Source organism: Phyllostomus discolor, chromosome 4 (assembly GCF_004126475.2).
Source record: "Phyllostomus discolor isolate MPI-MPIP mPhyDis1 chromosome 4, mPhyDis1.pri.v3, whole genome shotgun sequence".
Classification (NCBI taxonomy): Eukaryota; Metazoa; Chordata; class Mammalia; order Chiroptera; family Phyllostomidae; genus Phyllostomus; species Phyllostomus discolor.
In genome coordinates this window covers 51,254,224-51,281,618 of record NC_040906.2, presented here as the reverse complement: position 1 = coordinate 51,281,618, position 27,395 = coordinate 51,254,224, and the positions used below count along the sequence as shown (strand labels likewise).

At 36.6% G+C, this 27,395-nt stretch overlaps 1 protein-coding gene across 3 annotated transcripts in view; it reads right to left on the bottom strand.

The window, feature by feature from the left end:
- SLC25A12 (solute carrier family 25 member 12) overlaps positions 1-27,395 on the bottom strand; it is a 172,976-nt gene that overhangs the window by 44,042 nt on the left and 101,539 nt on the right. For 2 of the 3 annotated variants that reach the window (XM_028510362.2, XM_028510363.2), the window contains exons 4-5: positions 15,094-15,209; positions 6,578-6,717 (exon numbers count right to left, since the gene is read on the bottom strand). In XM_028510362.2, coding sequence (XP_028366163.1) covers positions 6,578-6,717; positions 15,094-15,209 — 256 coding nt within the window. Of the gene's footprint in view, positions 1-6,577; positions 6,718-10,105; positions 10,210-15,093; positions 15,210-27,395 lie in introns of all 3 variants that reach the window. The other variant, XM_028510367.2, reaches the window with a different exon arrangement.

The window sequence follows — 27,395 nt, the reverse complement described above, 5'->3', positions numbered from 1 at the left end:
GTGTTCTCTCCTCTCTTCTACTTTTTTTGAAATTTCAACTTCATTAAGGTATAAGTGACAAATAAAGTTAAAATTATTTAAAGTGTTCAATGTGATAATTCCATATATGTACACAATGTGAAAGGATTCCCACCAAGTTAATTAACACATTCATCACCTCTATAGTACCTTTTTTATAAGAACACAAGTTCTACTCTCTTAGCAAAAATCAATTATAGAATATAGTATATTATCAACCACTGTCATCATGTTATACACTAGATCCTCAAATCTATTCATATCTTATTCCTGAAAGCTTGCACCTTTTTTCAGCCTCTCCCTTCCCCAACCCATGTCCCTGGCAACCACTTTTCTACTGTTTCTGTGTTCAACCTTTTCTTTTAGATTCTACATATAAGTGATTCCATGCAGTATTTTTCTTTGTCTGTCTAGCTTATTTCACTTAGCATAAGGCCCTCAGAATTCATCCATATTGTTGCAAATAGCAGAATTTTCTTCTATTTCTTGGAGTAATATTCCTGTGCATCAGTGTGTGTGTATAAATTTTCCTTATCTATCCATCGGTCAATGCACACTTAGGCATCAGTACCTTGGGTATGGTAATAATAAAGCAATAAACATTGGAGTACAGATATCTCTTTGAGACAGGAATTTATTTCCTTCAGATATTTACACAGAAGTGGAATTGCTGGGTCATATGGTGGTTCTATTTTTAATTTCTTGAGGAACCTCCATACTGTTTTCCATAGCAGCTCTACCAGTTTACATCCCCACCAACAGTGTACAAGTATCTCCTTTTCTCCACATCCTCCCAACACTGGTTTTCTGCTTTGAGTAGCCATCTTAGTGAGTGTGAGATGGTATGTCGATGTGGTTTTAATTTGTGTTTTTCTGATAATTAGTGATATTGAGCAACTTATTATGTACCCATTAGCCATTTGTATGTATTGGGAAATGTGTTGATTCAGGTCTCTTGCTCATTCCTTAACTGGGTTATTTGTGAGTTTTTTGTTTGAGTTCCTTGTATATTTTGGATATTAACCCCCTATCAGATATGCATGTGTCTTAGCATCTCAGAAATATCCAGTGCCAACTGTGGGCATGATTAAGGCTTCTTAATGGCCCTGGGTGGTGTGGCCCAGTGGATTGAGTGCTGGTCTGCAAACCAAAGTATCACCTGTTCAATTCCTAGTCAGGGCACATGCCTGGGGTGCAGTAAGTGGCGCACGAGAGACAACCACACATTGATGTTTCTCTCCCTTTCCCTCTCTCTAAAAATAAATAAAATCTTTATTTAAAAAAAACTTATTAATGACACTCAGTACTAAAGAAAATGTGGGCCTTTATAGTAAAAACAAAGCAGAATCTTCATTATGATAGATTTTCCATTTTTTATTAGGTCAATAGTTGAATTTTATGTATCTTTTAAAGATATAGTTTTGAAGTATCACAGATAAAACTAAAGAGTGTATGCAATTGGCTTCCAAATGATTCAGTAGTGGGTAGAGTGTAAAGTACAGATAAAAACAAGATGTGCCAACAATTAATAAATGTTGAAGCTGGTTGACAGGTACATGAGGCTGATGATCCTATTCTATTTTTAAATATATTTGAAATCTTTCAAAATAAAAAGTTTTAAAAATTAAAATTAAGAACTTTCAAATGAGAAGCAACACAAAGAAAGAAGAAGCCCTATGTATATAGCTCTCAGTTTATATATTGAGTTGGCCAAAAAGTCCATTATGTTTTTTTCCATAGGTTGGCCCAAGTAGTGCTTAGTTGTCTTTAACTTCATTGGAAACAATTTTGTTAAATTGTATTGTGACAGCTACCATATCAATGTGCATTAAAAAAAATCAAAATTGGTGATTTTTGTGCAGCCATTTTAATATTTAAGATGGAAGAAGATAAGCAACATTTTCAGCATATTATGCTTTATTATCTCTGGAAGGTAAACACAAGTGAAACACACAAAAAGAGATCTGTGCAGTGTATGGAGAATGTGCTGTGACTGATTGAATATGTCAAAAGTGGTTTGCAAAATTTCTTGGTACTATTGACATTTTGGCCAAATAATTCTTTGCTGTGGGCTGTCTAATGAATTGGAAGATGTTCAGCAGCACCCTTGGCCTCTACCCATTAGAAGCCAATTGAGGGTGATAGCTGACATACTCAAAATATCCAGATCAATAAAGTTACTAGTGAAAATGAAATATGTGTCTTTTATTTTACAGAAAAAAAATAACAGATTTTTTGGCCAATCCAATAGTATAATCAAGACATCAGGGTAAAATAGATATCAGAAAATATCTTCAGTATATGCAAGGGAACCAACAATGAGAACAAGCCATCTTTGGAGAAATCTTCAAAAATACTAGTTTCATCTCTCAAATGTGTAATATTTTCAACTTTCCAAGTCTGAGCACTTTAGAAGGTCAGTCAGGTAGGCACTAACCATGAAATTATTAGAACAAGCACTGGGTTCTACCAATATGCACACCTAAAAGATCATAGTTTTCAAACAGTGATTATCTTAATGAAGACAAGCAATACCCTGGGTTTATAAAAGAAAAATAAGGATACTCTAAAATGATCCTTTATTTAAAAAGATAGATACCCCATTAAATAAATGCTAAAATAAGTCTGTTTCTGGATTGAAAGGGTGAACAGGGGAACTGAGGGAAATGATAAAGAAAGGAAATTATGCTAAAGCTCAAGGTCTTGTGCTCTTGAAAATAAATTTCATATAGCCAGGAGATGGAAATAGCAGCTTCAGAAATGGTATGGCTTTGGATCAGCCTGAACTAGTACATTTAACTCTGTTGTCTTCCAAAACTCCACTCCTCACAAAATCACAGTAAAGGAACAAAAAATAAACAAAACAAAAATCAAGAATGAAGAGAATAGGAAACGAAAAGACAAGCTACATTTTTAAAATTAGAGAGCAGAAGGGTAAGTGACAACTGACTTAGCAGAACCAAGAAAACTGAAGCAGAGAAAGGCAAAAAGCAATCCAATGTCCATGACAGACCCCCCCAAAGATTCAGATATTGACTGCACTAGTACCCCTGGATGTGGCAATGAAGGTGGAACTGAAAACAGGCGGCTTAGATGGAAGTCTGTTTAAAAAGCAGTTAATTACCCAACTTACTGTGCCATAGCTAGACCTCTGCCCTTTCCCAGCCTTAGCAAAAGACTAGAGGTTCACTGCCTGGAAAGTCTACAGAGGATCTTTAGAAGAGTGAAGACCAAGCACAATTGAAAAGAGGTAAGTAAATGAAAGCCCACCTCCATACTAAATGCTGTCTTACTCAGCAGCCAGAATTTCAAGATCCAGACCAAATAATCCAGATGGGAGGCCAGATGATTATTCTCTGGTTCCCCAACTCAAAAGAAAAGACCTGAACTTATAGACATTAGAGAGTCCCCAATGAAACAGCCCAGCTAGAGAACTTTACAGTTTACTGTATAGTAAGGTCTAGAGTTACTAAGTCCTACCATGAACCAAAAGCTTCCAGTAAGCCTCAATCTTAAATGTGAGATGAGGACCAAGGACCATCAGATATATGAGAAAAGCCACTAACATGAAAAACAGAAACTCAGACAACGAGAAAGAAATTTGAAGAAAACACACTTGCAGGGAGAACAAAACTTAAAAAAACAAAAGCAGGAAACCCTATCTATAATATCTTTAGAAAAGTGAAAAAATAGTACATCCACAAAAAAAGAATAGGATGCTATTTTTAAAAAAGAAATATGAATATTCAATAAACTGAAGAGTTTCTAAAAATCAGAAATATGAGACTGGTGCCTTAATCTAAGCCTGAAAAAAAAAGAAAATCAGAAATATAATAAAAATTAAAAACTGAAAAGAAGGTTCAGAAGGAAAATATGAAGAAAAACTAAAGGATCATACATTTAATATGTTTACTGTTTTAGAAAGGAAGAAGGTAGGAAGGGGAGAAGTAAATAAGTAAGAAAAATATTTTGAATAATTGACAGATATAAGCTTTCAAATTAAAAGAGCCCACTGAATGTTCAGCAAAATGAATACGCTCACATCAAGGAATATCATTGTGAAATTTCAAAATACTGAAGAAAAAAATCTGAAAACCTCCCCGAGTACAGTCCTGGCTAGGTAACTCAGTTGCCTGGAGCGTCATCCCCAACGTTTCTATTTCTGTTTCTCTCTGTGTCTCTCCCTCTCTTTGTCTTTCTCTCCCCCTTCTTTCCTCTCTAAAATCAATAAATAATATGTTCTTGGGTGAAGATTAAAAAAAAAAGAACTCTCCAGAGTGAGAAAAAAATTTTCAGAACAGAATCAAGAATAAGAATGCCACTGGACTTCTCAGTGGCAAAACTGGAAGCCAGAAAATGAGAAATGTTTTCAAAATTAAGAGAAAAATAAATTCCTACTTGAGCTCTAAACCCAACCAAAATACATGTAATAATAGACCAAAGGTTTTTATATGAAAAACCTCACAAAAAATTACTTACTTTCTTCAGGAAGCCCCTACAGGAAATATTCCTCCAAAAATAAGAAATAAATCATAACACAAGAGATGGAATCCAGCAAATAGAGATTCAAAATAACAGAAAGGCAAATGGATTCCCCAGTGTGAAGATGAAGGGAGATCACAGACTGACAGCTTTGTATCAAGAACAAAGCCCAGCCTCTACCCATGGAGCAAAAAAGTTATCATAGACCCAGCAACTGCATTCCTAAGGATATACTCAAAAGATCTGAAAATAGGTATTCAAACAAAAACTCTTATACCAATGTTCATAGCAGCACTATTCACAATAGCCAAAAGGTGAGAAAGACACAGTGTTCATCAACTAATGAACAGACAGAAAAAAAATATGGTATATCCACACAATGGAATAGTATTCAGCCATAGAAATAAATGAAGTACTAATATATGCTACAACATGGATAATCCTGGGAAAATATTATGCTAAATGAAAAAAAGTCCGACACAAAAAGTCATTGTATAATTAACTCTATTTATATTTGACCCTTGAACAATGTGGGGGGTTAGGGGCATATAATTATCCACCTATAACTTCTCAGTTCCCCAAAACTTACCTCCTAATAGCCTACTTGTTGGCAAGAAGCCTTACCAATACCACAAACAGTTAACACATATGTTGTATGTTGCATGTGTTATGTACTGTATTCTCACAATAAAGTAAGATGGAGAAAATGTCATTCAGAAAATCATAAGAAAGAGAATACACATTATAGTTGCACAGATTTACTGAAAACAATCTGTGTGTAAGTGGACATGTGCAGTTCAAACCCATGCTGTCCAAGGGTCGGCTGTATGTGAAATGCTCAGAGTAGGTGAATCCGCAGAGACAGGAAGTGGACTGATGGTGACCAGGGGTTGGGGAGAGACAGGGCTGCGGAGTGACAGCTTAACAGGCACAGGGTTTTCTCCTGGGGTGATGAAACAATTTTAGAATTAGAGGTGGTGGTTGTACAACACTGTGAATGTACTAAGTGCCACTAAATTGTGTATATGTACATGGTTAATTTTATGTTAAGTGAATTTTACCTCAAATTTTTATAAAAGAAAGTTCCTGGAGAGCTCTAAGATGAAATGGATAGAATGCCTAATGTGTTTTAAACATATTAAAAAGAGATTTTACTAACTGAGGCAAAGTTTGAGAATACATTACATTAAAACACAGAAAACTAAGAAAAACTAGAAATTCTAACAAAAGTGATCATTTAGTTATGCATAGTGTTTAACTATAATAATTCAAATATGATACTGATCTATGTAGACTCATGAGATGGGGGTGGTGAGGGAAAATCCCAAGTCTGTGGGAGAGGCAAAAGAAGTGGCTACTAATTTTCCATAGTTCAAATTCAATCAAAAATACCTAAAAGTGAAAAATTAAAAAGTATAGAAGTGCCAGCACAAGTTTATTATTTAAAGCTATGAGAGTAAATACTACAAGAAACAATGATAATTTACAACCATCAAGATACGGAAGCAGCCCAAATGTCCATCATAGATGAGTGGTAAAACAACTATGGGACATTTACACAATGGCATACCACTGGGCCTTAAAAAATATGAAAATTTTACCCTTTGAAACAGCATGGATGGACCTGGAGAACATTATGTTAAGTGACATAAGCCAGTCAGAGAAAGACAAATACCATATGATTTCACTTGTGTGTGGAATATAGTGAACAAACTGAACTAACATGCAAAATAGAGACAGGTTCATAGATGGAGAGCAGGCTGACTGTTATTGTGGGGCTAGGGGGGCAGAGGGATCGAGCAAAGAGGAAAAAGGACTGGTGGGCATGGGCAACAGCATGGCAACTGCAGGGAGAAAGTAGGTATAAGGGGATAAATGGTAACAGAAAACAATAAAATATACATTTAATAAAAACAATGATAAAAGTTTTAAGTTGCCTCTGGGAGTGGGAAATGAAACCTGGAAATAAAATGTCATAGGGGACTGCTAGTTCTCTAATAAACTTAATAAAACTTAAAGGGAAAGAGATGGAGGAGGAATGGTATATATTTACACCAGTTATGAAAACTAAGCTCACCTGGAGAAACTGTGTGAATTCTGTGTAGTTAAGATGCTTCTTCCGATTATGCCCAAAATGCAGTCGGATAAATTCACAGTCCCAGTTAAAAGGGATATGATGATGAATAGTAGTCTGTCCAAAAATTTCTTTGACATTTTCTTAAAAGGGAAAACAAAAATAAATAAATTATATCTGGAATAAGTAGTTTAGTCCACTGCAATGTTCCTACAGAAAGAAATTAAGAGAAATTTTAAAAGTCAATATTATCTGATTCTATTAAGATTAGCTGCAAAAATTTTGTGCCCAGAAACCCATGCACAGGAACACAATTGATACAAAATATAATTTTACACTTAAGATTGTGTACCATTACATATAAGGCCATGAGATTCTTAATTTCTCTTGATATAATTTTAATTAGGAAGTGATTTGTACCTTGCACTATAAATGGCTGCTACTTTGCATTCCAGTATAAAATCAATAGTGTTTTCCCAGTTCCTCAAGGAGTCGAATTAAGCCCTTTATCAGAAGCATGAATACCTAAATTACAGTATAATGCAATATTTGTCATACTAAGTATGGTTTGATTGAGGCTTGATTATTACATTCACACTAGACTGAATATGTCTATTGAAGATAGGTATAAGAAATACTACCAAAAGCATATCATTAGCTGAGCAGCAAGCACCTTATTAAAAGCTTCTGATATTGTCAAAAATATGGTCTTGACAAAAAGCTTCAAAATCCTCATAAAAACCATGATTATTAGTCTCAACTATTAAGATATTCTAAGATAAGTGAAATTAGTGATTCACTTTTAAATAAGAAAGGACTAAACACACTATAGTAACTTTTAGATAAGAACCAGTCACACTGTGTAATATACAACCAAAACCCTCTGACAGCTTGTCGTCATGCACTAACAATGTCATTCACTTTCTTACACAGTTCTACACTTACTATAAAAGTCAGTTCACAAATGACTGGTACTTTTACAAGCACAGACTGGATAGACTAATTTAGAAGCTCATGCCAAAAAAAAAAAAATCATTAAAAAGTTAAGAAAGCAGAAAGCCTGTTTTACTAACATCTTAAGAACAAAATTATTTTCAAATTTAAGCCAATTATATTAGTAAAAGGGTCTCACCATCAAGAGCTATCAATTATACTAGAGAATTAGTAAATACAAGTTTAATATTTTATTGTCTCCAACTATGCTATTTTCTCTAATTTCTTCAAATTCTTTAAATAAGGTACAGATCTCATATTGTAAATGGTTTAATGGATTCCCTTTGTTTTTATATACCTTTTTTTTCTGATAAAAGCTTTGCTATGGTGGGGGTAGGGAGGGCATGTGGTGTAAGAATCCTGAACTAGAAATCCTGCCAGTCTGGACTCGATGTATGTAACAGCTCTGAGTAGGTCACAACTGGTAACTTGGAAGGAAGCATTGGATGTCACTGGGGAGATGGGATTCTCATCTTTGCTTTCAAATAGAATGTAGTATTTATTTCTTCCCTAAGTAGCAACAGCATTTCAGAATTTGCAAATTATATCAAATTATTTTCACCTTCCACAAACACAAATTAAATATATGGGTTTTTGTTTCTAAAAACAAATAAATAACTCAACAGTAATTCATGGGATCCTGGTTTCTAACCAACACAAAGGATTATCCTTAAATCTACATGCAACTTCAAGTTATAAAATATGTTAAAGTTTACAAGATAATTAAAATAATAAGAACTGCAATAAAATATTTAGAGCTAAAAATATGGCAGATTAGCAAAAAAATTTTAGGATTCTTCTCTTTAATTGGCTGCTTCTCTTCCCAAATTAATTAATTTCTTATTTTTAAGGTCTAAAAAAGTGTGAAACTAAGGAAACATGAATGGAAAGCAGAAAAAGATAAGTTAAATTACTACATATATTTAAGTAATATTAAAATTAATTATTAAAGGGAATAAGTTATTTTATTAAAGGTCATAAGTCCCAAAACTCAACAATTTAATGAGAAATGTACATACTGCTATCTTCGTAAGTTTTATATATAACGGTGGAATAAAACTGAATTCCCTTTATGTGATCAGAAGACAGCAGAATCTCAAGTGTGAAACTGTATCAAATAGAGTCAAAGATTCAGAAGCTTTCAAACTACAAAAATTTAATTATGAAAATTGCTTTCTACTATCACAAAAAAGGATATTTATAAATCAAAATTACACTGTATAATTTACATTTAGAAAAACAGCTCTATAATAAAGACTAACTAAAATCCTATTTTATAAATTTCCTAGCAACCTCTAAATAAGTTATTAGAATATCTTTGAAACAATTAAAATCATAGCCTGAATTATTCACAGTAATTTCCCCAAATACTGAAATGTCATTTGGCCTAACTATTTGTTTGAACTTTTCCTATTTCCCCTAAAGTGGGCACTTGACAGCTCTGTGTGCAGTTTCAGTATGACCATTACAATGTTCTGTGGTTTATGAACTACCTTTAGACACTTTTAATTAGTTTAGCCATGTCACGGGCCACAACTATAGTTACTAGGACTAACAAAATTTCAAACCTACTTTGGCAGCTCTTGACATATCCCACTTCCCGTCTGTTATTATGTACGCTAACAACTGTCTAAGGCTAATTCAGGAAGCTTACAGAAATAATTAATAACACTATTGTTTTGAAGCCGGTTCTTAATTACCACTTTACTTTTAGAAGGATGTGCTTATCAAAAAAAAAAAGTTACACAAAAGCTCCAGAACTGGAGAACTTATACTTGTGTGAGGCAATAGCTCATACAGCTAATGTTCTCATCTTACCAGGTTTTGTAAGGTTCTGCATGACATGAAAGGGAACACCAATACTCTCAAATGTACCCAATCCATCTAACTGACACTGCGTAACAAGTTGTCCCCCCAAAGAGAATCCCGTCTTTCCAGTGGCAAACAAGGGTCTTTAGCTCTAAATAGCACTGCTTGGGGTGCTATTTCAGTAGCCATAGTTCTGGCCTGGATGAAAAGACCATGACAATCACATCTTATTGGCAGCAAGATCATGATCTGGTGTTTTATACCAGGTTGGCATTGCTAAGGGAAATAGGAATCCATTCGTTTTCTGACGTATAGAAAACAATAGACCACTTTTTCACTTCCTGCAGAGCATGGGCTTATGGAAAGAGAGGGTTTCTAATTCCTTTGAAAAGGGAATTGAGGCCAGATACAAAAATAGCCTGTCATTATGTTCTCTTTGCTCAAAGGAAAGGAGTACAACAATTTGTCAGGAGCACAGGTAATGGTGACAACCGTGATTAAGTAAAAATGTTCACAGACGTAAAACATTAGTCAGTTTAGCTGTATCAGTCACTTATGATGATTGGACTAGATGAAATATACATTAAAGCATATATTTTGTGTAAATATGTCTTAACAGAGGTTTTCATTTTCCCCACTGTCTCCCCATCTCATCCACCCTTATCCCTCCCGTGGTCCTTATGGGAGCTTCCTACTGGTCTTGTTCACCTTTCTGCAGTACAAAATTACCTCTGACCGGGGCTGGCACTCTTCTCCAAGACTGCCGCCATGCCTGCTCCATGAATGAGCCTGGAAGGAGCTGCTGTACCAACGGTGTGGCCAGAGAACTCCTCCTGTAGGTATACAAGCCATCAGCCCTGTGACACAGCCCACCTACCATCAGCCCAAAGACATCCTGATTCCAAGGACTTCAGCCCAGCAGGAGCCACTGCTTCCAACTTACAGGCTTGAGACCAAGCATTTTTATTGTCAGGGGGAAAAAAGCTGAGTTTCACCTGCACAATTCTTAAAGTGAAGTCAGAGAGGCTTTTAGAAGGACTCCCAACATGAACAATGAAATATCCTTGTGTACAACTGAACAAAAACAATGGCAAGACTTGTGGAAGTGAAGAGTTTTTCAGTGAAGTAAAACTTTGGGGGGGGGGGGCAGAAGAGGAATAACTAAGAGACCAAAAAAGAAAACAAAGAAAAACAAACAACAAAATAAAGATCGACAACAGGAATTCGTAGAGGAAGTCCCAATCCACAGAGCATGGAGACTCAGTCCCAGACTTCTAGGTTCTGCTTCCAGGCAGATCATTAGTTTCCTGGTGACCTCCTTTGTTTTTCTGAGGGAAAGCATTTCTGGTAACACTTTACCTACCTCCAGAAGGGACTACGCACAGTCAATAGAGGAGTCACGTGGCCAAATGAATGTACATAAAGGTCCCTTTCTCAGGAAGATGAATCTAAAGAGCATCTATAACCACAGAAGCTAGATGCTGTAACAGTCTATCACCAAATGATATAAAAACTAATAATGGCATGTCCTTTTTCTTTTCACCTCAAGATCTAATAGCCATTCTCACAGCCTTGAGTATTAATAGGACCTTCTTTGTGATATCTGAAAGAAGTCTCAAAAATTCTTCCTGATTTAATTTGACTGCCCAGGTGAAGCTTTAATTCTTACCAGATTAAAATGGGTATTTATTAACATTAGCATTTCATATTATTCCATGTCTATGGGTTTGTTTCCATTGAGAGATGGTACATTTTTCATATCGAGACTTCCATCTCCTCGGCCTTTTAATAATAGCAGTGGTTATGCGTAATTTATTCTTCCCTTTAGGGGGAAAGAGTCTATTTTAGAGGCACAAATGGAACACATTTTTATTTGCTGTACATATTGATACTCAAAATCTCAAAAGGAACCCCCCTGCCTTCTGAGGCTCTAACAGTCGGGGGTGAAGATGTGGCCTTGGAAAAGCTCACTTCGGAGAGCTCCTGCTCCTAGGCAAACACTCTGGAACACAAAGCTGATGCGATTTTAACAGAAAACTTAGAATGTATAACATGTTTTATATTAATTTACCAGTTAAAAGAAGAAGAGTTTGAGTGATTGCTTTTTTGAATAATTATATCATTGTTAAAGCAATGGGCTTTTACTTTTTAAATTTATTGCAAAAGCATACCAGCTATGGACAACACAATGCAGTACAACTGGTTATCTAGGTTACCTCAAGCTAATTCTATCAAGCAGAATGTCCAGTACACTAGTGGATAATAGTAAGACCAAGGCAAGTTTGCACTGTTTCTAGCACACACCAGTCATGCAAAGGCCTCTACAAGGCTCATGGCACCAGGCAGCATCAGCCACACAAGCCATTAAGTAATTATCCACAGCATGCGTTAGACATTTTATTGATGGAACATCAAAGAGGAAACAAGTAACTAATGGTTTTATTCACTCTTTTAAAAACTCCAGCACCCTCTCCTGAGTTTGTACATTCTGAAATGGATTACCAAGGTCTCAGTGTAGGTCCCTTCCCCCAGGTAAAGGCATCTCTAACAATAATTTTTTAAAATTGTCCAGAACTCAAGAAAATGTCATTCAATGTAGCTATTTATATAACTACTTAAAAGATACACACAAGTATATAATTTGATGTGTATAAAAAACATATCTTTAAAAAAAGCATAGATGAGAACAATATATACAAGTACACAGATATCATCATCATCAGAGTCCGTGAGAGATACTGATGGTATAATAGTCTCTCCCCACTCCACTGCACCTTGCACCCAATATTCTCTCCCACCTTCTCTCCTGATGTGTGCAAGAGAAACTATTCCTTTAATTATTCCTTAATTCCTTTAAAACTATTCCTTAAACTATTCCTTTAAGCTTCAAACTAGAAAACATAAGGCCATTTGGTCAAAAAAACTTCAAGTTAGAATGGATATAAAATTTCCTTTTACTTAAACATGTGTCTATAAATATATAAGCATAATTCATTTTATTAAGTGGGTACAAACATGAAAACTGACCTTTTATCACAGATCCAAAAATCCTATAAAAATAAACTCTAAGTTAATTATTTTCTTATGCTGAAATTCTATGGTCTTGAAATACAGCCTTAGAAATCTTGTTAAATGGCACTTGTAAGAGCTTCAATGCTTTTCCTCTTTTATTGAGAATTTAAAATTAAACTTTCTCTTTTTCATTATGATTCTTTTCATTTTAGTTAAGAACATTTGCCTAAAAATGGACCCTCAACACTAGGGAGGCAGGGCAGGAAGGGGAAATGGTCCAAGCCCCCAGGAAATAGGTAAGCACCACCAGGAGAACCAACCAGCTGGCCAGGGACCCCAAGAATGATGCTGAACAGCAGTTCAGTTTTATCTTATTCTGCAAGAATCTCCCCATCTCCAGATTATGGAGAAGAATGCAAGCAGGATCCTGGAGGGTTTATGTGTTCTTCAGTTCATACCAGATGCTATAATAACTAAAACTAATTTATTTTGCTTTCAATCCTAATTAAATTTTCTGAAAATCCTAATTCATAAATCATAGTCTAAAGGAAAAACAAAAGATGTATAAAATGCTAAGGTTGGGATCTAATAACAACAAACTTTCATTTGCATAAAATACAAAGGTAGTGTAAAACACTCAGCTACTTCCCACACTAATTTTAATACACTAATCAACAATGACATGAGTCTCTACTGCTGGTCTGTTGGATGCACTAACTCCAGTGACTTATTTTTAAAAATAGAAATTGAGAAAAGCAACCAAATGGAGGAGACACGAAGAGCCATGATAACGAGATCAGAAAGACAAAATAAATTACAATTTGTTTTCAGGAAATTTAATTCTTTAACAATGGATACATGATAGAAACACAGGTAAACTGTCACTAATACAGATATTTCTATCAAGTTATTTCCCAAGCATTTCTGCATATTTGGAAGTGGGACATGTGTGCTACCTATTGAAAATAGAAAATGTAGCATCATGAGTAATATAGGGTTAAAGCTAAAAGATGAGATACACCTGGCTGGTGTAGCTCAGTGGATTGAGCACGGGCTGCAAACCAAGGCATCGACAGGTGGTTCGATTCCCAGTGAGGGCACATGCCTGGGTTGCAGGTCACGGCCCCCAGCAACCGCACATTGATGTTTCTCTCCCTCCCTCTCCCTCTCCCTCTCCCTCTCCCTCTCCCTCTCCCTCTCCCTCTCCCTCTCCCTCTCTCTCTCTCTCTCTCTCCCTCCCTCCCTTTCCTCTCTAAAAATAAATAAATAAAATCTTTAAAAAAAAAAGATGAGATACAAAGGTTTTATGCTATAAAACCTAAAAGGTTTTAACTATAAAATCTAGGTAACTTTGAGTAAAGTCAACATTCTTTAGGAGGCAGAATGGCCAGAGATTGCTCCAAAGCAGAGAGAATGCCAAGATAGGCACAGAAACCTAAAGAGCTCTACATAGGTATTTATTTGGGAAAATCTTGTTACGTGGAAGATAACTCGGCCAATGGGCAGAAGGAAGAAACAATCAGTACTAAGCTAGAAAATGTACCGCTGAGGTCACAGCAAAGGCACCACAGTCCTTCCGAACACCTGTGTGTTCTCACCGTATTGTGGCAGTAACACTTCTTCCCTTGGGTTTAACTAAAAGTATTTGTTTTAGAACAAGCTCTGCAGTCGATAAAGATTTAGTGCTGTGGCTCAGGAAAAGCCTGACTTTCAAGAGTTTCTCTACCACATACCAATGCCAATTCATACCACAAATGGGGCTCTAGTTCAGTTTTACAAAATGAAAAAGTTCTGGAGATCTATTCCAAAACAGTGTGAATATACTCAACACAACTGAACTATACACTTAAAAATGGTTAAGATAGCAAATGCTATATGTTGTGTTACCACAATAAAAAATTCCAAATATTAAAAAAGGAAAGGGTGAAGGGCTCAAGGTCCTTGAAAACACTACATTGTTTTTATCACAAAGCTCGACATAGGAAAAACTAGCTGATGCTTTTCCTAAACAAAACTAATTTCTGAAAATAAGTGTCTTTAAAATATAGTACATGGTAAAAACAGAAATCCAAGTTTATAGCTTGCAAGACCTCAACAATGTGCTAGTTTACAGGCCTATAAAACGATTTAAGTCAATTTCTGCATCCAACTCAGATGGCAATTGTAATAATATCCTAGTCTTGTTTCCCAAAACCAAAAACCTAAAATGGGGATTCAGAGAATGTTAACTATTCTTGCCTTAACTTCCTCCTTCAATTCCATTCTTGGTGTTAAAATGACATAAAAGCGATTTTTCAGATGCTACAGAGAAGCTCTGAACTCTCTACCCAAAAATCCCTTGAAGAATGACATGGCTACTCCATATTGTTTGTTATCAGTCTATTTCATAAACAGTTTTTCCCAGGATGGCCCTGAACAAGAAAATTTTACACCACCTATTTTAGGAATATGAAAGTATCAGTGACTCAATGAGCAGAAGTAATGGCATTCCTAGGTTCATTAATTTTTGCAATAGTCTAATGCTTAGAAGAAAATAAAACCATTTTAATTTTATCTGTGTAAATCCCTTTAAGAGAGTAATGCTTCACTTATTGACTAACTCCAAAATAAACAGCACTCTATATACAATTACTAGATTTAGCAATTACAGACTGGACGAGCCTCACTGACTCCACTTATCACTTATAATCTTTTCTTTTCCTTACCAAATGTCACCTCTCCATTTCCACTTTTGTCAAACAATTGGAAAGCCACTATGAACATGGAATCTGGAGCACATAAAACAGATTCAAATGCCAAAAACTCTTGATAGGAGATCAACCTAGAATAAAATATAAAATGTTATTGGCTGGTAAAGAAAGGCAAAATGTCAGGCACTTAACCTCCCTTTACTGTATGAAATGTAGCTCAGGGTAACCAAATAATTGATGAAGAAAGTTTTTCTTTATAAAGGTATTACAGATAATAAAGAACAAATTAATATAATTAGAATATCGCCTTTTTTTTAAAAGCCCTAGCAAATTAATGGACCCAGGCAATAATCAACAGCTTTTAACATCACTCAAAGAAAGAGAATTAGACCAAAAATAATTAAACTTGAATCTGAACAAGTCTGCAGATCAGTTTCTGAACCTTGGTTCTCAATAGTGTCATTTTTGGATGAGTAATGCTTTGTTGTGGAGGCCTCCTGTGCATTTGAGCAGGTTTAGCAGCATACCTGGCCTCTACCCACCAGACACCAACAGCAAACCTCCATGCTGACAATCACTGCTCTAGATATAATCAGCAATTTATGAAAAATAGAAAGGACAAAGCAACATGTTGAACACTATTATGGAAACACAATCAGCAAAAATGCAGACTTGCAGTTCTACAGAGTAAAACTACAGAGTAAACATTCTGCAGTGGCAAAAAAAAAACATTGAAACTGTTTAAATTTTTATTTATTGATTTGAGGGAAAGAGAAAGACATCAATTTGCTGCTCTACTTATTTATGCATTCATTGGCTGATTTTCCTATGTGCCCTGACTGGAGGAGATAGAACCCTCAACCTTAGCTTATGGGGATGATACTCCAGCCAGGGCTAAAGAAAACAATTTTTAAAGAAGACATGGAGGAGAACTGCATTAAAAACCTAAACAGTAGAGCAATTAACTGTAAGATACATATTTTATTTGGATTCTCAATCAAGCAAGGTAAAAAAATTGTTTATAAGAAAATCAAGAAATGGAAATGCTGACATAATGCAAATACTTGATGATATTAAGAAATCAATATTAATGTTTTTGAGGAGGTTTTCTTTGTTTTTTTGGTAATTTTTCTTTTAGAGGCACATGTTATATTTGCTTCAAAATAATCTAGGGAGTGAAGAAATGAATGGAGGTATAAATGAAACAAATTTAATAATTATTTTAATAATTATTAAAAGTGAAAGATGAGTATATTGAATCACTACACTATTCTATTTTATGTATGTTTGAAATTTCAATAATAAAATTTTTAAAGGAAAATTCAAAACAAAAAGGGGAGAGACTAAAAATTATTGGATCCTCTAACACTCTGGGTTATGAAATCAGCCAGTAGCCAAGATTACAGTGAAAATGCCTTCAATGATCTCATGGAGCTGCCATATACTAGTTTAAGTCATCTTCCATAGCGAGCTTGCTGCAAAGATTCCATATCATGTCCCTATTATTCGTAAGTGATTAGTATACAAGTAACAGCATTATAAAAATCTATATACATACCCTATATCTTATCTAGAGGAATAGACCTAATCCTTAATGTGGCTTCTGGTCCCACAGGTTCTGACCGCTGCATACCTTATCCTTGCTCTCTGCACTCTAGCCCACTCATCCTCAGCAACTAGAACAAACCATGGTCCTTTCACTCAGTGCCATAACTCAGCAATTCATTTCCTTGGAATGATTCCACAATCCCAAATTTTTGCCCATTTAATTTATACCCAATCTTTACATAGCTCAGCTTAAATACCATTTCCTAAAGAGAACCAAATCAGAGTCCCCAGATGACTTTACCTTCCCTCCACACCATAACAGTAGTCTGTTTTCAAAATAACCAAGATTTCTGCATTAAATGTTCTTCTATTTCCTTTGCTGTGTAAAAACTTCTTAGTTTGATGTAGTCCCACAGAATGAGAGGACATATTCACTGATACATCTGATAAGGGGTTAATATCTAAAATGTATAAAGAACATATAAAACTCAACACCAAAAAAAAACTCAATTAAAAAATAGGCAAAGGACCTGAATAGACACTTCTCCAAAGAGGACAGATGGCCAACAGACATATGAAAAGATGCTCAATATCACTAATCAGAGAAATACAAATTAAAACCACAATAATATGCCATCTCACACCTACCAGAATGGCTGTAATCAATAAATCTACAAACAAGTGCCAGTGAGGATGTGGAGAAAAAGGAACCCTATTGCATTGTTGATGGGAATGCAGGCTGGTGCACACTGTGGAAAGCTTTATGGAGATACCTCAAAAAACTAAAAATGGATCTGCCTTTTGACCAGCAATCCCATTTCTGGGAATATATCCAAAGGAACCCAAAACACTAATTCAAAGAGAACATAAGCACCCCTATGTTCATTGCAGCATTATTTACAATTTCCAAGATATGGAAGCAGCCCAAGTCTCCATCAATAGATGAGTGGATAAAACAACTATGGGACATTTATACAATGGAATTCTACTTGGCCATAAAAAAGAAGAACATTTTATCCTTTGCAACAGTATAGATGGACCTGGAGAACACTATGCTAAGTGAAAGAAGCCAGGCAGAGAAAGACAAATGCCATACAATTTCATTCCTATGTGGAATCTAATGAACAAACTGAGCTAACAAGCAAAACAGAGACAGACTTATAGATGGAAAGCAGATGACAGCTAATAGGGGCGGTTAGGAGGTAGAGGTACTGAGCAAAAATGAAAAAGGACTCATGGATGTGGATAACAGTGTGGTGATTGCTGGGGGTTGGGGGTATAAGGGGACTAAATGGTAATGGAAAAAATACAGTAAGGATTAAATACAATTTAAAAAGATTTTTCTATATGCATGGGAATAATAAAGGAAAGCACTTTGAAAAAAGTAAGAGCCCTGGCTGGCATAGCTCAGTGGATTGAGCGCGGGCTGGGAACCAAAGTGTCCCAGGTTCGATTCCCAGTCAGGGTACATTCCTGAGTTGCAGGCCATAACCCCCAGCAACCGCACATTGATATCTCTCTCTCTCTCTCTCTCTCTCTCTCTCTCTCTCTCTCTCTCTCTATCTCCCTCCCTTCCCTCCCTAAAAATAAATAAATAAAATCTTAAAAAAAAAAAAAGAAAAGAAAAAAGTAAGAGAGGAAGACTATAGTTTTCTATATCATAGGAGAATAGAACCTCCAGACGAATTCTGACTAGAGTTAAATATAGAAGCTATAGTTCTAGAAGTTAGTTTCAAACAAGCAACTTTCTAAATATTTAAGATTAGATGATACAGTAATTGTCCCTGAGATCTGCATTTAGTGCAAAAACTCATTTTGCTTTTCATTATACAACTACAACTTCAAACTTAAAGCCACAATCTCACAAATACTGCTTGGCTGATGGTTTTATTTTTAGACAACCCATCACACTATTTATATAATATGATGTTCTTCTACATGGCTCTCCAAATCAAGTACCTAAATTAAAACACTCCTGCCCATTGTACTATCTATTGGAGGAAAGGGAGTGGGCAAGAGAAAGAAGGGGGTCAGTATACAAAAGGACAAGGTACTGACTCCTAAACCTGCTTTTCGCACACACTTAACTAAATCACTTAAACTTGTCAATACTATTTATATTAATGCAGATTTGGTCTTGGGTGATTATAAACAGTATTATGTGGTACTAATTCAAGTTACATACCAATAGGACTGCAAAAAGAAAAATAGACTGAAAATTAAGAAAAAGTAATTTAGTGTTATTGGGCAAGTCAATCAACCTCTCTGGGCTTAATTTTCCTTAAATGTTAAATGAGGGTGGGTTAACTTCAACATTACCAAAGCATTTGATTTTCTTGAATTAAAAGTATTAAAGATACTAAAAGTCGTAGACAGAGCAATTAGGCAAGAAAAATAAGTAAAAGGCATCCAAACTGGGAATAAAGAAGAAAAGTGGCACTTTTTGCAGATGATATGACTCTTCCTTCATACAGAAAACCCTAAAGACTCTACCAAAAAATAAAAAAACATTAGAAACAATAAACAAATGCAGTAAGGTTGTAGGATACAAACTCAATGCACAAAAATCTATCTCATTCCTACACAGTAACAATGAAATTTCAGAAAAAGACATGAGAAAAAAATTGCTTTTGCAATTGCAACAAAAAGAATAAAATACCTAGGAATAAACTTAACAAAAAATGTGAAGAATGTACACACTGAAAACTACAAAACATTATTTAAAAAGAATTTTAAAAAGCCCTGGCTGGTGTAGCTCAGTGGATTTAGTGTGGGCCTGTGAACCATGGGGTCACTATAGTCAGGGCACATGCCTGGGTTGTGGGCCAGGTCCCCAGTGGGGGACGCACTGGAGGTAACCACACTATGATGTTTCTCTCCCTCTCTTTCTCCCTCCCTTCCCCGCTCTAAAAATAAATAAGTATTTTTTTAAAGAGAGAATTAAAAAGACAATGAAATGGAAAGATATTCCATGTTCACATATTGGAATAATCAACATAGTTAAAATGTCTATATTATCCAAAGTAATATACAGATTTAATGTAATCTCCATCAACATCCTAATGACATTTTTTAAAGAAATAGAACAAAAAAGTTATCAGATTTGTATAGAACCAAAAAGACCCCAAATAGCAAAAACAATCCTGAGAAAAAAAAGAATGAAGCCAGAGGTATCACACTACCTGACTTCAAATTATACTTCAGAGCTATGGTAATCAAAACACCATGGTACTGGCAGAAAAAGAGACACACAGACCAATGGAATAGACATAAGAACCCAGAAATAAAACCACATGTATATGGGCAAACAATTTTTGACAAAGGAGCCAAAAATACACAATGGAGAGAAGAAAGTGTCTTTATAAATGGTGCTGGGAAAATTAGAAAACCACATGCAAAAGAATGAAACCAGACTACAATTTGTCCCATGTGCAAAAATTCAAAGTGGATCAAAGACCTAAATAAAAGACCTGAAACAATAAATTATGCAAAAGAAAACATAGGTACTAAACTTACGGGCCTTCATTTTATAGAAAATTTTATGAATTTGAACCCAAAGGCAAGGGAAGTAAAGACAAAAATAAATGAATGGGACTATATCAAACTAAAAAGCTTCTACACAGCAAAAGAAACTGCCAAGAAACAAAAAAGCAACCAACCTAGAGGGAGAAGATAATTGCAAACAAGTGCTCCAACAAGAGGTTAATAACCAAAATATAAAGAACTCGGAGGAGGATCCAAGATGGAGGCATAGGTGGTCGCACTGTACCTCCTCACGCAACCAAAACTAAGGACAACAAGAATTTACAAACAAAAAACAACAAGAACAGAGAGAAATGAACCGAACGAAAGTCTGAATACCATACATCCAGTCCGGTAAGGAGGGGTGGAGTCGGGGAGAGGGGTTGAGGGGTCCCGGCAGGAAAAAGCGGTGGCTGGCAGATGTGCACGCAGGGCGCAGACGGCAGCTGATGGACCGGTGGCAGACCTTGGGCGCAGGAGGCAACCAGCAGATCCAGTGAGGTGCACAAGGCAGCCGGCTGTCCGCAGCCACACTTAAGCACGCAGAACTTAGTCAAAACGGGCAGCGCAACACAGACCGCGCATCCCAGGGACCCAGCGCCGGAAATCAAAGCCTGAAGGCACCAACTGAAAACACCTGTGGAAGTTGAGGCTGGGAGATTCTGCCTCACAGGAGGCTCCTTGGAGAAACCCACAGAGTCAGAGAGAGTGCACAAGCCCGCCCGCCCAGGAGCCAGCACCAGAGGGGACCAATTTGCTTGTGGGAAGCAGCAAGGGGGACTGGAGTCCTGGTGAGAGCGGAGCGGGCGCCATTGTTCCCTCTCGGACCCCACCCCACATACAGTGTCACAACCCAGCGCTTGAGGTGCCCTGCCCTGGTGAACACCTAAGGCTCCGCCCCTCATATGTAACAGGTGCGACCAGACCAAAGGAAAGGAATAAAATAAAATAAAAAGGATGGCTCAAACAGAGTTAAAAGCCCCAGAGCCAATTTTTTTTAAGCAACTGAGAAATAGCCAACCTATCAGATGCACAGTTCAAAGCACTGGTGATTGGGATGCTCACAGAATTGGTGGACTTCAGTCATAAATTAGATGAAAAAATGCAGATTACAATAAGTGAAATGAAGAAAAATGCACACGGAACCAATAGTGATGGAAAGAAAACTGGGTTTCAAATCAATGGAAGGGACCCGAAGGAGGAAAGGAACCAAACAGAAAAGAATGAAGAAACAAGAGTTCAAAAAAATGAGGAGAGGCTTAGGGACCTCCAGGACACCTTTAAACGTTCCAATATCCAAATTATAGGGGTACCAGAAGGGGAAGAGGAAACACAACAAGTGGAAAAGTTATTTGAACAAATAATAAAGGAGAACTTCCCCAATCTGGCAAGGGAAATGGACTTCCAGGAAGTGCAGGAAGCTCAGAGAGTCCCAAAGAGGTTGGACTCAAGGAAGAACATGCCAAGGAACATCATAATTACATTACCCAAGATAAAAATGAAGGAGAGAATCCTAGAAGCAGCAAAAGATAAGGGGACAGTTACCTACAAAGGAGTTCCCACCAGAATGTCAGCTGGTTTCTCAAAAGAGACCTTGCAGGCAAGAAGGGGCTAGAAAGAAGTATTCCAAGTCATGAAAGGCAAGGACCTACATCCAAGAATACTCTATCCAGCAAAGCTTTCATTTAGAATGGAAGGGGAAATAAAGTGCTTCTCAAATAGGCCAAGTTAAAGGAGTTCATCATCATCAAGCCCTTATTATATGAAATGTTAAAGGGACTTATCTAAGAAAAAGAAGATAAAAAATATGAACAGTAAAAAAAGACATCAAACTCACAGTTAGTAACAAGCACACCTAAAACAAAAGGAAACTAAGCAAACAAAGAGAACAGGAGTGGAACCACAGAAATGGAGATCACATGGAGAGTTAGCAACAGGGAAGTGGGAGGAGGAGAGAGGGGGAAAAGATATAGAGAATAAGTAGCATAGACAATAGGTAGAAAATAGGGGGAGGGCAGGAATGGTGTGGGAAATGTAGAAGCTAAAGAACTTATGACACATGGACATGAACTAAAGGGGGGGAATGTGGGTGGGAGGGGGTGGATGGGGGAGGGGAGTGAAGGGGGAGAATGGGACAATTGTAGTAGCATAATCAATAAAATATACTTTAAAAAATCTCATAAAACTCAACACCATGGAAACAATCCAATTAAAAAATGGGCAGAGGACCTGAACAGACACGTCTCTCAAGAAGACATACAAATAACCAACAGATATATGAAAAGATGCTCAACTTCACTAGCCATTAGGGAAATACAAATCAAAACTACAATGAGATACCACCTCACACCTGCTAGAATGTCTGTTATCAACAAGAAAAATAATAACAAGTGTTGGAGAGGCTGTGGAAAAAAAAAGGAACCCTCATTCACTGTTGGTAGGAATGTAAATTGGTACAGCACAAATAGAAAACAGTATAGAGGTTCCTCAGAAAATTTAGAATAGAGTTACCATATGACCAGCAATCTCACTTCTGGGTATTGATCAAAAAAACTGAAAACATTCATTCACAGAGATATATGCACCCCAATGTGCATTGATTGCTGCAGCATCACAGTGGCCAAGACATGGAGACAACCAAAGTGTTCTTCAATAGATGATTGGATAAACAAGATGTGGTACATATATATAATGGAATACTACTCAGTCATATGAAAAGATAAAAATACTGCCGTTTGCAACAATATGGATAGATCTTGAGAATATTATGCTAAGTGAAATAAGTAAGAAAAAGCTAAGAACCATATGGTTTCACTTATATGTGGGATATAAAACTGAAACTCATAGACACAGACAACATTGTGGTGGTACGAGAGGGAAGGGGAGTGGAGGATAGTAAATGGTAAAGGGGGCCAAATATCTCATGACAGATGATTTGACTTTGGGTGGTGGGCACACAATGCAATGTATAGATCACATATCACAAAATGTATACTTGAAACCTATATAATCTTATTAACTAATGTCACCCCAATAAATTTAATTAATTAAAAAATAAAATAATAAACATATTAAAGAACCTTTGACAATGACTCTTAACCTTTTTGAAGACATAGACCCTTTTGAAAACCTGGGATTTCTCCCAAGAAAAATGTAGATACAAATTCACTCATTTTGTATTGTATTTCAGCAAATTCAGAAACCTATGAAGTTCATGAACAGGAGGTTAAAAATCCCCATAGTTCTAGAAAATGTTACCTTTCTCTGCTGTTAGAAGAATATGTTTCTATGTTTCACCCTAGCCAGTGTGGCTCATTTGGTTGAGTATCATCCCACAAAACAAAAGGTCGCCAGTTTGATTCCTGCTGAGGACACAAGCCTAGGTTGCGGTTTGTCCAGGTTGGGGCATGTACAGGAGGCAACCGATAGATGTTCCTCTCTCACATCAATGTTTCCTCCCTCTCTTTCTCCCTCCCTTCCTGCCCCCTTGAAAAAAAATCATCTATGCTTGATAAACTTACTTATTTTTATTACATAACAATGAATCAGATTTCCTACCCAATCCCAATCTGATTCATTCCAAAGACAGAAAAACAGAGTTCAAGACGTTTTTAAAATTCCCTGGCTGGCATAGCTCAGTGGATTGAGCGCGGGCTGTGAACCAAAGCATTGCAGGTTTGATTCCCAGTCAGGGCACATGCCTGGGTTGTAGGCCATAGCCCCCAGCAACTGCACATTGATGTCTGTCTGTCTCTCTCTGTCTGTCTGTCTCTGTCTGTCTGTCTGTCTGTCTCTCTCTCCCCGCTCTCTAAAAATAAATAAAATCTTTTAAAAAAGAAGTTTTTACAATTGAAATAGAATATATTTACCTTTTAAAAAGAGAAACAGGTTTTTTTTAAGTAAACACTATTCAACATTATTAGATTCTTTAATAGCCAAAATCCACTTTTGATCTATTCTAGTCTGCCAACTTAAACCCTTGATTCCACTTGACCACATTTTTAACAACCCAACTGAGTCTGAGAAAACCAAATGAATGAAGCTTCAAAAAAGATACACTACTGAGATGGACAAGATGGTCACAAAAGAAAACATCTGAAAAGGTATGTAACTCTGAAAACAGGTCCACAATCAAATTAATAATAAATACTCTGACCGTTTCTAAAAGAGCTAATTGTATATGCTACCTTTAATAATTTTGAAGAAGGAATTCTGATTAAATATAATTAATTTTCATATGCCTTACTGTTTAAGCTATTGAGAGACCCAAAGCTAAATGACGCATAGTAACTTATCAGCTGATTTAACTTTTTTTAGAGACTAGACACAAAATATATACAAGTTTCCCAATATCTGCCAATGATATATATAAATCTTTCCAAGATATAAAATACTCAGTAAATTTCATGAATTGTGCTAGGTTTTGCAGGAAAATACAAATGAATACAATATTAACTCTGGACTCAAAGAACATAGATAACATTTCTCCTTGAACTATTACAGTAATCTCCTAAAAAGATTTCACTGTATTCAGGCTGGTGTATCTCTGCACACCATACCCCTCTCATTTCTAAGACAGTGAATAAAAATTTTATTCTCTACAAAAAAAATGATTTCACTGCATTCAAGTCTTATCCTATTCCAACCTACAATTTTTCTAAAATCTTATCACTTGTAATAATGGAAATAATGTTTAAAGATTCCTTATTACCTAGTTTTTCCGTTTTCACACAAGCACTTCCACAGGTAGGAAAAAAAACTTGGGTCCTTGGAAGCCTAGGGATGTATCATGCCGGCCAAAGAGATTGTTTGGTAATTTTTCTGTAAGATGGCTCTAGTTGTGCTTAGTTGTCTTGAACTTCATTTGAAAAAATTTTGTTAGATTGTATTGTGATAGCTGTCATGTCACGCATTTTAAAAAATAACTTATCAAGGGTGTTCTACCCAAGGTGGAGGCAGAGGTAGAAACCCTTTGCTTCCTCGCACAACCAAAAGGATAACAACCAATCTAAAAACAAGAAACAACCGGAAGTGCCAAAAATCAAACATGCACTCCAACAATGAAGAAATTAAAGAAACATTCGACCAGACCAGCAGGAAGGAGACAGGCAGCCGGGCAGATAGAGAAGACCCTGGCAAGGGGTCAGACCATGGCGATGGGGCTGGCTGGGAGTCCCAAGGAAAGGCAGCACATCACACAAGCTAGGCAGGGCTGGCTAAATAGGAAACTAAGACTCACAGCTAACTGCCATGGTGGGAGAAACTCCCAGTCCCACATGAGGGTTCATTGGAAAGCGGGGCTAGAGCCGAGCAGGCAACCCACATTGTTCCCTCTCTGACCTCTCCCCTCTCCCCTCCAGACAGTGCCACAATGCAGCAAGGAGGGTTGCCCTGCCCTGGAGAACACCTAAGGCCACGCCCCCTTGCAATATAACAGGTGTAGAGCGGCGAAGAAATATGGCCCAAATGAAAGAACAGATCAAAACTCCAGAAAAAGAGTTAAGTGATGAAGAGACAGCCAATCTACCTAATGCAGAGTTCAAAACACTGGTAATCAATCTTGATGAAGATGCTTACAGAAATGGTTGAGTATGGTCACAAAATGAAGGAACAAATGAAGGCTACCCAAAGTGAAATAAAGCAAAATATCCAAGGAACCAACAGTGATGGGAAGGAAACAGGGACTAAAATCAACAATTTGGAACAAAAGGAAGAAATAAACATCCAACCAGAACAGAATGAAGAAATAAGAATTCACAAAAATGAGGACAGGCTGAGGAACCTCTGGGACAACTTTACACATTCCAACATCTGAATCATAGGGGTGCCAGAAGGAGAACAAGAGCAGGAAGTTGAAAACTAATTTGAACAAACAATGAAGGAAAGCTTCCCCAATCTGGTGAAGGAAATAGACTTCCAGGAAGTCCAGGAAGCTCAGAGAGTCCCAAAGAAATTGGACCCAAAGAGGAACACACCAAGGCACATCATAATTAAGTTACCCAAGATGAAAGATAAGGAGAATCTTAAAAGCAGCAGGAGGAAAGGAGAGTTATCTACAAAGGAGTTCCATAAGGCTGTCAGCTGATTTCTCAAAAGAAACCTTGCAGGCAAAAAGGGGCTGGAAAGAAGTATTTGAAGTCATAAAAGGCAAGGACCTACATCCAAGATAACTCTATCCAACAAAGCTATCATTTAGAATGGATGGGCAGATGAAGTGCTTCCCAGATAAGGTCAAATTAAAGGAGTTCATCATCACCAAGCCCTTACTATGTGAAATGTTAAAGGGACTTATCTAAGAAGAAGAAGATAAAAAATGCAAACAGTAAAATGACAGCAAACTCACAACTATCAACAACTGAACTTAAAAAAAAAGAAAAACAATGAAAACAAAAACTAAGCAAACAACTAGAACAGGAACAGAATCAGAGAAATGGATATCACATGGAGGGTTTTCAGTGTGGAAGGGGAGGGGAAGAGTAGGGGGTAAAAGGTACAGGGAAGAAGAAGCATAATTTGTAGGCATGAAATAGATAAGGAGGGGTTAAGAATGGTACAGGAAACAGAGGACTCAAAGAACTTATGTGTACAATCCATGGACATGAACTAAGGTGGGGGAGAATGCTGGAGGGCTGAGGGGTGTACAGCGGAGGGGGGATAAAGAGGGAAAATTAGGAAAACTGTAATAGCATAATCAATAAAATATACCTTAAAAAACTTATCAAAGTTGGTAATTTTTTTGTGCAGCCATTTTAATATTGAAGATGGAAAAATATACAAAACATTTTTGGTATATAATGCTTGATTATTTCAAGAAAGGTAAAAACAAAAAAATATTTGTGCAGTGTATGGAAAAGGTGCTGAGACTGCCGAATGTGTCAAAAGTGGTTTGTAAAGTTTTGTGCTGGACATTTCTCACTGGACGATGCTCATGGCCAGGCAGATTAGTTGAATTTGATAGTGATCAAATTGAGACATTAATTGAGAACAATCAATGTTATACCACGCCAAAGACAGCCAACATACTCGAAGTATCCAAATCAATGAAGTTATTGGTGACAATATAGAAAACACTGAACAAACTTTTTGCCAACCCAATAGCTTAGAACTCACAAAACAAGTTTTCTTTATAACTCATACAAATACTCCATTTCCTCCATAATACAGTCATATGTGATTTTAATATAAAAATGGTGTGCTTTTTCCCTTTAAATTGAGTAACCGACACTCCAGTAAGATGTACCTTGCTA